This window comes from Aedes albopictus, chromosome 1 (assembly GCF_035046485.1).
Source record: "Aedes albopictus strain Foshan chromosome 1, AalbF5, whole genome shotgun sequence".
NCBI classification, from domain to species: domain Eukaryota; kingdom Metazoa; phylum Arthropoda; class Insecta; order Diptera; family Culicidae; genus Aedes; species Aedes albopictus.
In genome coordinates, this window is record NC_085136.1 from 221,082,228 (window position 1) to 221,094,320 (window position 12,093).

A 12,093-nucleotide genomic window follows, 5' to 3' on the forward strand; every position below is an offset into this window, starting at 1 on the left:
AGAATTTCTCAAAAAAAAAAAACAAAACCTTGTTGGAGCTGCCTCGGGCTGAAAATCTCCCTAATAAAGCTAATAATAATAATAACCTTGTTGGAATGTCTAAATAAAGTGTATATCTAATTCTAGAAGAAATCCCTGGAGATATTCTTGAACGAATCCCTGCAGGATAATGTGAAAGAATCCAAGAGAATTTTCTGAAATCGATCTAGAAAGAGTTGCTTATAAAATTGCTGAGAATCCGAGTAAAAATGTTAATGTTTTCTTTAGAAGAATTTCAGGAGGTATTTCTGGTGAAATACATGGAGGAATATCCGGAGGAACTCATGAAGGAATCGCTATATGATTTTTGTTTTGCAAAAATCACTGAAAGAATATCTACTGGAATCACTAAACAAAACCACGGAAGAACTTCTGGGAAATTTCCTGCAGATACGTCATGAAGAAATTTATAGAAGAAGTCCTGAAAGAATTATCGAATCAACCTATGGAGAAACTTCTGAAAAAAAATCTGGGATTACTGTGTAAATGTAACTCCTGGAGTTATTTCTGAAAGGGGAACGTCCATAAGTTATGCCACGCTTTCTGGAGGAAGAGGTTTCGAAAAGTTTGATAAATCCAGATGAAGTCCTATTAAAAAAATGTGCCTTAGGGGGGGAGGGGGGTGGGTGGAATTGATAATGGACCTTTTTTTTGCGTGACCTATTTAATGAAACTTCTAATAGATCAATAGAGCCATTTGAGGAGATTCTCCAGGGAAATTCCTTAGAAAATTTACGGAGGAACTTAAGGCATCTCTTAAAACATTTCTAAAGGAACATTCGATTTTTTTGAAGGTTCCTTGGAGAAACTGTTGAAACAGTTCCGGAAATTTTTCTAGAAGAATCCTTGGTGAAATTTTTGGAGGGTCCTCTATAGGAATTTATGAAGATTTCATGGAATATATCCAAGGATGTCATTCGTAAATTGGCATGAAAATCTTCCAAGGGATATACAAAGAATCCTACATATTCTTGTGTTGGTAAACCTAATGCGAATATCGCCAAGAATTGTGTTGATAATCCGTTATGATTTACAAAAGAGTTTCGCTTAGAACTTTAAAAAATACGTGAAGATATCAAGATACGTAAGAAATCAATAAATGAAATCACAAAAAAAAAAACACAAGGAGAACTTCTGAAAAATATGCCTAATATGCACAAGGAAAAAATAGAAACTGTTGTAAAAATTACCACTTTAATTGCTATCAGATATAAACAGGTTGGCACGAAAAAAAATATTTGTCGTTTTCTCATCGGCGTGGAAAATTTTGTTCGGCGGCGTGGAAAAATATGAACAGCGGCGCGCCGGGTCATTTTAACTGGCGGCGGCGGCGTGGAAAAATCGTCGGAGATGGCGGCGCGGCGCGGCGGTGCACACGTCTAAATGAAGCCACACCTCGAATTTTTAAGAGCACAAATCTGAAAAACCGAATGTTAGTTTTCGCTGAAAAGTTGATCGATTGGTCACCGCCAGCGGGTAGGCAATCGATCAACTTTTCAGCCCAAACCGACATTCAGTTCTTAAGATTTGGGCTCTTCAAATCGAGGTGTGACTTCGTCATACCTTCACCTTAAGCCCCCTGAAATCACCGGCAGTTAATTCTTGTACCTCGCCTGTCGCCTTAAGGTCAATTTGGTAGCATTATTTAGCTTCCACAACGTGCAAAAATATTGTTAAAGAACTACAATTTCCTGAGAATAATAATATTGTATAATTGTCCCTCGAACTTTGTTTTCGGTAAGTCCAAGTGTATTTCGGGCAAAACCTAAAATACGCAGTACACAGGATGGTCAACAATTATTATTTGTCCGTAAGTGTTAATTCGAAACGTCGGTTAAATCAAAATCAAGTCATGTGCTCAAGGTTCGACTGAGCAGAAATGATTTAAATTGAGATGGATATAGCTTTAGAATAACGATCAAAATAATTCAGATCATAACATGCCATCACAGTGCAACGAAGAAATCTTTTTTTTTTTTTCAAATTTTAAGACACGGACACGTTCAATGCTTCCAGTAAACTATTCGTTCATTGAAGGTTGTACCACAACAGTCATCCGACAAACATGCAAATTTTTCTCTGTGATTGTGAAGTACGATGGTTCGTATTCAAAAATTCCACGCACACATTTGCTTGCATCCTGCCTAGATGACGGCAACTGTAAACAAACACTTTACCGACGGGAAAGAGCGATTCATTTGTTAAATTGAACAGCTTTTGTTGCATTCTGCAGCAGTGAAGTGCCACAAAACTTTGGAGGGGTGTGATTGAAGATTGGTTCTGCAAGTGAATCTGACGAAGTAAAAATTGGACGGTGATGAAAATCTATTCGGCTAGCTGCAGCTTTGATGCGGTTGCCTTCGTCGTACGCAAAACGAGAAAAATTACCAATTCCTAAGGGGCGTCAAATTGAATTGTGTAATTTTGATGGTTTGCATCTTGTATTTTGCAATTGTGATGACAGGGATTGGTACATATGACGAAGATGATTGCTTCCCTATTTCTGAAATTTTTAGAAACTTCTCTGGCGCTGTCCATAAACTACGTAGACTCATCTGAAACCACCCTCCCCTACCGGAGACTTTCGTCCATACAAAATGTGGACCTTTCCTTCGAATCTACGTAGTTAGGAGGGCAGACCCTCTTAAACCCGAAAGGCCTTGAAATTCTCCTGAGACCTTCGGAAGCTTCTCTTGAATCCCCTCGCCTGAAACCCGCTGGAATCCCGGGAACCCGATGAAATGCCTTGAAGTTGAAGCATTTCTGATAAAACGTGTAGTGATGAAACGTTTCCAAGCGATCACAATTCTGAATACCGTCTACAAAGTGATTTTCCAGATCATCATCCGTCGTCTTTCACCCAAATATTTACCGTGCGGCAAATCCTCCACAAATGCCGCGAATACTAGCTCCCAACGCACCACCTGTTCATCGACTTCAAGGCGGCGTACGACAGTATCGATCGCAGAGAGCTATTGAAAATCATGAACGAGAACGGCTTCTCAGGGAAGGTTAGGGGAAAAGCGGGTAACCCCGTCAGGGTGGGTAAGCCCGTCACCCCAATGATTTTACCAGAAAATAGTTATTTAGCAGCTTTTTGGCCACACACCTTATTTGTTTGTACCATTTTTACTCTTTTGAGACACATGATACCAATATTGACCTGTCAAACGCGAAGAAAATAAACAAAACAAACGCATACGTTGTTGCACCAACGGTGGATGTAATTTTTCGTCGGTAGAATTTAGCCTCTGGATTACAAAACAAGTACAGAAATTTATTTTAATCAATTATGTATTCTCATCTGTACTATTCTTTAGTGCCAAGATTCATCGAACGGTCAGTTTCAACAATTTTTCGGAAATTACAGTGCAATTTAGGAAAAGTTGGCTTTTCGGGTAAGCCCGTTACTCATCGGCGAGGATCATTTCAGGAACTCTTTTTGTGATTTTTTCGGGTATTCCTCCAAGGATTCTTCAATGAATCACCTGAGGGCTGGCAAAATAGAATCATAATTATTTTTATCTAGTTCAGTTAATCGAGGCGCAATAACGTTTAAAGCTTTACAGAGCCGAAAGTTATATCAAGCTAAAAGTTGATATATCGAGGTATGACCGTGTGTGTGATGGGTTCGATTTCCAGTCGGTCCAGGATCTTTTGGTTAAGGAAATTTCCTTGGCTTTCTTGGACATATACTATAGAATGTCTTCATGCCTGTCACACGATATACACAATAAAAATGGTCATTGGCTGACGCAGCTCTCAGTTAATAACTGTGGAAGTACTCATAGAACAACCATAACAACAGGCTTTTTTCAGTTGGAACGTAATGCCAAGAAGAAAAAGAAGAAGAGAAAGAGCGAGGTTTTTTGGTAGTATGCACTAAAGACACTATATGCAAAGACACGAAATGTTCCAATTGGAATTCCAAATTTGCTGTCAATGTCATTCCAATCGAGCAGGAGACCTGTCAAACGCGCTTTAAAAGCATTGCTCGACAGCATCATCGTCATTACGCGACAATCATCATCAATAGCAACAATCATCAGATTTCGTGTCTTTAGCATACAGTGTCTTTAGTATGCACGTTTTACAACGGTGCGAAAGGTTAAATCATTGGCTGTTTTTTCCAGTTATACTGATGTACATGGAGAACAACGGCATGATCGCGTAAGTAGATTTATCCTTATTTGGCATTCGGCTAAACCGAAAAATGACCTTTTTGGCCAATCGCCTTTCGGCCAAATGACACAGAGCCAAAATTCTCACTTAAGAAAAATTACTCTATAACGAATGACTTCTGGAAATATTTTATGTATAGCATATACTGTAAAATTAACGATTATAGGGAAGCTGTTTCATATAAAAAAACGACTGATTAGAATAATTGGTAAACCATCACAACTCATCAAAATATGTTGGAAACATTTTCAAATTAAAATCTCCAAAAGTATCTTGAAAAAAGGTATGACGGACTTACCCCGTTAGGTGACGGCCTTACCCCATAGGGGTGACGGTCTTACCCGCACTGCATTTACAACAACAATATTTTATATGTTTGTGTTATGTACATAATTCGGTAGAATAAACATATTTTAAAAATTCTAATGCACAAACCTTATAAAATACTAATGAATCAAACATTCTGCGTAGTCAAAATATCAAATTAACTCTTACATTAACTTTGAATAGTCCCAATGCTTAAGGTGACGGGGTTACCCCTTCCTCCCCTATTAGATTGATCAAAGCGGCGATGGACGGTATAAGAAACTGTGTAATAACCCCCTTACGATCTGTCTTATTCATTTGAATCACACCGAGAACTATGACAAGGTGATGGGCTCTCATGCATGATTTTCAACGACGCTCTGGAGGTGGCACAATTTTCACGAAATGTTGCCAATTTGTCTGTTTTGAGGATTACATGGATATTATTGATAGGACATTTTGAGTGGTGACAGAACTGTACACTCGCCTTAAAAGTGAAGCAGCAAAGGTCGGACTCATGGTGAACGCATTGAAAACGAAATATGTAAATGCTGGCAGGCGGAATCACGACGACAGGGCAAGCCTAGGCAGCAGTATTGCGATAGACGGGAAAACTTTCGAGGTGGTGAAGGACTTCGTCTACCTCGAGCAGTCTTGTAAACATTCGACACTATTCACTACCTTCATTTCGTTGCCGCAGTCGGGTGTCAGTTTGCTTTGTTACATTCGTGCGCTACCGTTACCTCTCACACACAACACGAGCGGTTAAACGCAGTTCAATAAACATAAGAAAGCGTCAAATCAATGTCGTCCGACACGATGACATTTGTCTATTTCTAGCTTTTCACATAGTTTTACAGCCAATTCCGATTATGAACGTTAGTATTAGTTTATTCTTGCATGTTGCATTGAATACGACACACATTTATCCAACACAGCTCTCATTATGGAAGAAGACAGGGATAACAAAAGCCGAACCGTCTCCCGAAGACGCTATCGTGGTGAAGTGCATTCGTTTGACATTTTTGTTTCGTATAGTAGTTTGATTGCTTGTGTGGCGAATGTCGGAGACAAAGGAGGCCGAATATCGACAAAAAGGTTCAAATGACTGTGATTTCTAACAAGACTGAGTCCTCGGGTCGTTATTATCGATAGACAACAACGTTAGCCGTGAAATACGAAGGCGCATCATCAGTGGAAGCCGGGCCTAATATGGGCTCCAAAAGATTCTACGGTCGAAAAGGATTCACCCTCGCACCAAGTGTACCATGTACAAAACGCTGATACAAACCTTTAGTTCTCTACAGGAACGAGATCTGGACTATGCTCGAGGAGGACAAACAAGCACTCGAAGTGTTCGAGCGAAGGGTGCTTAAGACCATCGCCACGAACTCGCTGCACTCTACGGAGAACTAAGAATCCAGAAGATAGCAAAAGCTGGAAGGATGCGATGGGTGAGGCATGTGGCGAGAATGCCGGAAAACAACCCTGCGAAGCTGATGTTCGCTAGAGATCCGGATGGAGCAAGAAGACCTGAAGGGCAGCGTGCCAGGTGGCAGGACCAGGAGCAGAACGATCTGGCAGGAGTGGGACGCGGCCGAGGATGAAGGACTGCAACCACGAGCCGAGTGTTGTGGCGAAGAATTGTAGATTCAGAGTTATTATTATTGTAATGTAATGCTAAATAAATGAATGATGGGATAAAACGTCGAAAGACGCATGCTTAAACATTGGTCGGCTTGTCATTCGATATTTTGTCATCCAACCTTCTGAAACCTCAGTGGAGCTCTTCTGGAAGTCAAATCCATCCGGAACTTTCCTTGAAACTCTTTGAAACCGTTTGGAACCGCATATAATCCTCTGACACGACCCTTTTTCCCACTGAGACCTCCGAATTTATTTTTTAAACTGACTCTGTGACAAGTCATGGGTTAGCAGGGAAAAAGCGGCCATCAAAACCTGGAAATTTTTATCATTTGAGGATGCAATACAAACGTAAGTCGCGAATTTCAGAATTGTAATAAAATGCTTAATTGATTTGACTGAACAGCAAACCTAATGACAAACTCAATCCCATTTGGCATAACGCCTTTTGTCATAATGCCATTTGCCATAATTCAGTACTTCAATAGGGTAAATTGCCAATAGTTTCACACCTTAAAAACTCGAAAATTGTTGCTTATCTTATAAGAAAAGCATGGAGAATGCAATAATTGGGGAGTTTTTAAGGTGTACAATAACACAGCGTAATAAAAATTAACTTTTGGCCTGATCAAGAGCAAACTTACGTGTCTCTGACAGATTTTGGGCCGCTGAATCCGAATCTGGGCTCAGATTTGCTCCAGCACGTCACAATTTTGAGCTATACCTCAATTCATAGGGCGGAATATGCGAATTTGGGCTTTTTTGACTGAAAGCCATTAAGCATGGAGATATTTTTTTAACCAATCAAAGCATAAATTGGTCAATTAACATCTAAGTTGACGACTCATGCAAAATATTTCGTTTTACCGAGTCCAATTTGATAGTTTTAAGCGATTTATGTTAGGTTCGATATTGTCCATACAAGTCACCCTCCAAAAGTTGCATGCAAGTTTACATACTGACATAAAATGTTAAAATCTATCAAATTTGATTTAGTAGAACGAAATATTTTGCATCAGTCGTTAATTTAGATGTTTATTGACCAATTAACCTTTTGATTGCCTAAAAAAAATATTTTCATGCTTAATGGCTTGCAGTCAAAAAAGCCCAAAATCGCATATTTTGCCCAATAAATTGTGGTATAGCTCAAAATTGTGACGTGTTGGAGCAAATCTGAGCCCGGATTCGGATTCAGCGGCCCAAAATCCTTCGGAGACACATAAGTTTGCTCTTGAGACAAAAAAATGTTGCGCTGTGTAAGTGACAATTTACCCTATTGCGTAACAAAAAATCATGCTAACTATCGTCATACCAAACATGGTAGATTTGATTTTTTTGGTAAACAGTAAACATTAAATTAAAAAAAAAAGAAAATGAAAATATAACACAGATTCCGGTTATATTTGCCCAGAATTTCAACTGCTGACCCTTCGGTAATAGTTTTTACCAGAAAACTAAAATTATAAGAAATTTTGGAAAATTATCAGTTGATATAGTTTTACATCCAGCTTTGGAATTTAGTCATTGCATTCTGAAAACTAGTATACAAACACAGCTAGGTGCAGAATGGGATTAATCCAGCCCCGTACATATACCTCATTTAAGCGGCTTTAGAAGTAGATTCGATGAGGTGTGCAGTCCAACACTCGTTAGCTCTATGCTTTGCAGCAGCAGCAGCAGCAGCAGCTATGGCAAGCTGTCTAGATGTCACTATGGGGTGAGGAGTGTCGACCGCACCGCTACTTGTAGTGTATGTATTAGCACAGTGGATAAATGGGTACGGAGAAGGTGAAAAATTTTATTACCGACACTGATGAGGTGATTTCGATGGAAGGTTGACTGGCTTTTGTGGGGTTCTTTCTCCTTAATGGTGGGAAGGATTGAGCTTGTTTGAACGTACATACGTGTCCTTCGTTGGTACACCCGGGTTGTTCGGTATAAGTACAAATGCTAAAGCCGTGGAATGTCAGACGCTTGGTCTGAGAAGATTGATGAGAGATCTCTGAGGAAGGCCGGGTAAGAATTGATGATGATATGAATGTGCCTTATATTAGGAACAGTAAAAGAAATTTTCGGCCAATTTTTGGGTATTTCAGACTCATACTTTATGTTTTCGTTAACTTTTTCTCATTTAAAGCTTTAAAAGTTTGTGTAAAACCACACATGGAATTTTCTTTATATATTTTTCAGTTATTTGATGGGCAAAGCGAGATTCCTTGCGTCAGTTGATAACAAACAGACAAGCTCACTTACCTGGCACTGGCCCGCACACTCGTGGAATGATCTCTAGGATGGCGGAACATGATGGATCCTCGAAACATAGTTGTCTCGCTAATATACAATTTAATATAGCTATTGCAGTCTTAATGTTCGGTCCTGGAAAAAAGAGAAAGAAAAATAAACACAACATTAACATCAGTACACTGTTTAGTCATTTAGATTAGAGGCTAATTCATATGAAGCAACGAGTGCTTTCAAAAGTTTTCAGCTTTGTTGAGTAAATATGTAGCCGTAGTTTGCTATCACATAGGCGAATGTCATCTCAACTCATTTGTGGGGCATTCGTCATTCCAAAACGCCAGTCTGTGTTGCTCTCGCTATATAGTACGGTTCTAGACCTACGGGGAAAGCCCTTTCATAAAATCAACAGCTTCAACTGGTATTAAAAATAAATCAAAACACGATCCTACGAAAACCCGGATGGAACGATGCCAGACGGTGTAGCAAGTATGTAGCTGTGCTATAGTAGCAGTGTTTCTCAACTGCCTGCTAATGATTTTAGAAAAAGAAGATCTCGGATGATAACGATTCGAACACGGGGGAAGCTAACTAAGGTAAAATTGTATCTCCTGGGCGCCCATTGAAAATCACCTCTCCCAGCGAAGACTGCCGTTTAGGCCTACCCGTAGCTTCCGAAAAGATTTAGCGAGTAGTGGCCCAGGTCTAGGATTGATTACCACCACCGTCGTATGAAAGATCGGCACCATGGAAGAAATAACACAATAAAGTAGTTGCCTGCATTAGTTGGTTGGTGACAAGAGAATCATGCAAATACCAATGCCAACGATCACAGTGGCAAAAAAGGACTTGCGATAGCGAGCTGGGAAGCGGGAACTTGCAGTTGCAGTGGATCTTCCAGCTTCATCAGGAGCACCCGCATACTCGCCGATGCATTCCCCGACAAAGATCTCGGAATCATGTTGGACAGGAACTATGGTGCAAACGTTAAGACACAGACAGTGTCATACTATAGAAACTGCCATTGAAACCTGACGGAACACCCTTAGAATGATTTTGAACGCCCCTGAAGACCCTAGGAACCCCCTTTGTTGGGCTTTCTGGGAACTTTCTGGAAATCCCCTTGGCTCCATCTCAAATGCCCAGGAGCAAGACCTGTTAACTGTTTTTTTACACGGTTTCTCGAATTAACACGTTTTTGCCTTTCTCGTACACTAAGTAAACTGGAAAGGCTATATGTTCACTGCAAAAATGAATTTTTGATACGAGGCCCGGTGTCATCGTGGTTACTCCAAGTTACTCACTGAGTAACCAGCTCTTGAGATTAAAATCAAATGTTTTTTTAACTTTAAGTATGAGCGCCCTCGCAAATATAATAACATATGCCTTTTTTGCGCATCCGTAACACTGCTCGACAAAAAATGAGAAAAGTTCACGCTATGGAATGAAATTAAAAGTAACAGGGGTTTGGGACCCCAGAAGTGTCATAGTGAAGGAATTTTTGAAAAATAATGGACCGCGGCCCCACAGTTCAAAACCGAAATTTGTATGGGGAACTAGGGGTGTTCATTTCTGTAGGACAATCCTTAACCAGCCGGGACTTTGTGGCTTCAAATGGCTCGTTCTCCGAAACTAGGCCACCAAATTACAATCGGTTTGAAGCATCATCAAGGGGAAGAGTATATCTAAAGAATGATATGGTGGGGATCCCCCCTGACCCTCCCCCTTTTTGCTGCGGGCGGATCTAAGTGTGACATGATACATAATTTTCGCACATCATAATAATTTCGACTGGAAACAGTGTTTTTGAATCGCTGTTAGTGACAAATCATTATATAAATGTTGTTCCGGACCTGATGAGGCCATTTGGTTGGCACGGGTTATCCGGTGGCCACGGAACAGGTTCTGGGGACCACAGGGTCTCAGGCGGAAATGGCCAATTTTTTATTTCAAAAGAACACCATCATGCGACAACTCAAAATTTGCAAAATTCCGTGTGTAATCCAATAGAACCAAAAATTATAGATTTACCCAATGCTGGACACCCGGTGGCCATGGAACAGGTTCAGGGGACCCCAGGGTATCTGGCAGAAATGGTCAATTTTCGATGATAAAAGAACCCCATCATGCGACACCTCAAAATTTGCATAATTCCGTGTGTAATCCAGTAGAACCAAAAATTATAGTTTTACCCAATGCTGGGCACCCGGTGGACACGGAACAAGTTCTGGGGACCACAGGGTCTCCGACAGAAATGGCCAATTTTTGATTCCAAAATAACCCCATCATGCGACACCTCAAAATTTGCACAATTCCGTGTGTAGTCTAGAAGAACCAAAAATTTTAGTTTTACCCAACGCTGGGCACCCGGAGGCCACGGAACAGGTTCAGGGGACCCCAGGGTATCTGGCAGAAATGGTCAATTTTCGATGATGAAAGAACCCCATCATGCGACACCTCAAAATTTGCATAATTCCGTGTGTAATCCAATAGAACCAAAAATTATAGATTTACCCAATGCTGGACACCCGGTGGCCATGGAACAGGTTCAGGGGACCCCAGGGTATCTGGCAGAAATGGTCAATTTTCGATGATAAAAGAACCCCATCATGCGACACCTCAAAATTTGCATAATTCCGTGTGTAATCCAATAGAACCAAAAATTATAGATTTACCCAATGCTGGACACCCGGTGGCCATGGAACAGGTTCAGGGGACCCCAGGGTATCTGGCAGAAATGGTCAATTTTCGATGATAAAAGAACCCCATCATGCGACACCTCAAAATTTGCATAATTCCGTGTGTAATCCAGTAGAACCAAAAATTATAGTTTTACCCAATGCTGGGCACCCGGTGGACACGGAACAAGTTCTGGGGACCACAGGGTCTCCGACAGAAATGGCCAATTTTTGATTCCAAAATAACCCCATCATGCGACACCTCAAAATTTGCACAATTCCGTGTGTAGTCTAGAAGAACCAAAAATTTTAGTTTTACCCAACGCTGGGCACCCGGAGGCCACGGAACAGGTTCAGGGGACCCCAGGGTATCTGGCAGAAATGGTCAATTTTCGATGATGAAAGAACCCCATCATGCGACACCTCAAAATTTGCATAATTCCGTGTGTAATCCAATAGAACCAAAAATTATAGATTTACCCAATGCTGGACACCCGGTGGCCATGGAACAGGTTCAGGGGACCCCAGGGTATCTGGCAGAAATGGTCAATTTTCGATGATAAAAGAACCCCATCATGCGACACCTCAAAATTTGCATAATTCCGTGTGTAATCCAATAGAACCAAAAATTATAGATTTACCCAATGCTGGACACCCGGTGGCCATGGAACAGGTTCAGGGGACCCCAGGGTATCTGGCAGAAATGGTAAATTTTCGATGATAAAAGAACCCCATCATGCGACACCTCAAAATTTGCATAATTCCGTGTGTAATCCAATAGAACCAAAAATTATAGTTTTACCCAATGCTGGGCACCCGGTGGACACGGAACAAGTTCTGAGGACCACAGGGTCTCCGACAGAAATGGCCAATTTTTGATTCCAAAATAACCCCATCATGCGACACCTCAAAATTTGCACAATTCCGTGTGTAGTCTAGTAGAACCAAAAATTTTAGTTTTACCCAACGCTGGGCACCCGGAGGCCACGGAACAGGTTCAGGGGAC

The 12,093-nt window shown here is 40.9% G+C and overlaps 1 protein-coding gene across 5 annotated transcripts in view; it reads right to left on the reverse strand.

Moving 5' to 3' along the window:
* The window catches only part of LOC109400030 (uncharacterized), a 1,200,131-nt gene that overhangs the window by 342,108 nt on the left and 845,930 nt on the right, over positions 1–12,093 (reverse strand). For all 5 annotated transcript variants that reach the window (XM_062846297.1, XM_062846295.1, XM_062846296.1 and 2 more), the window contains exon 3: positions 8,425–8,547. In XM_062846297.1, coding sequence (XP_062702281.1) covers positions 8,425–8,547 — 123 coding nt within the window. The remainder of the gene's footprint in view (positions 1–8,424; positions 8,548–12,093) is intronic.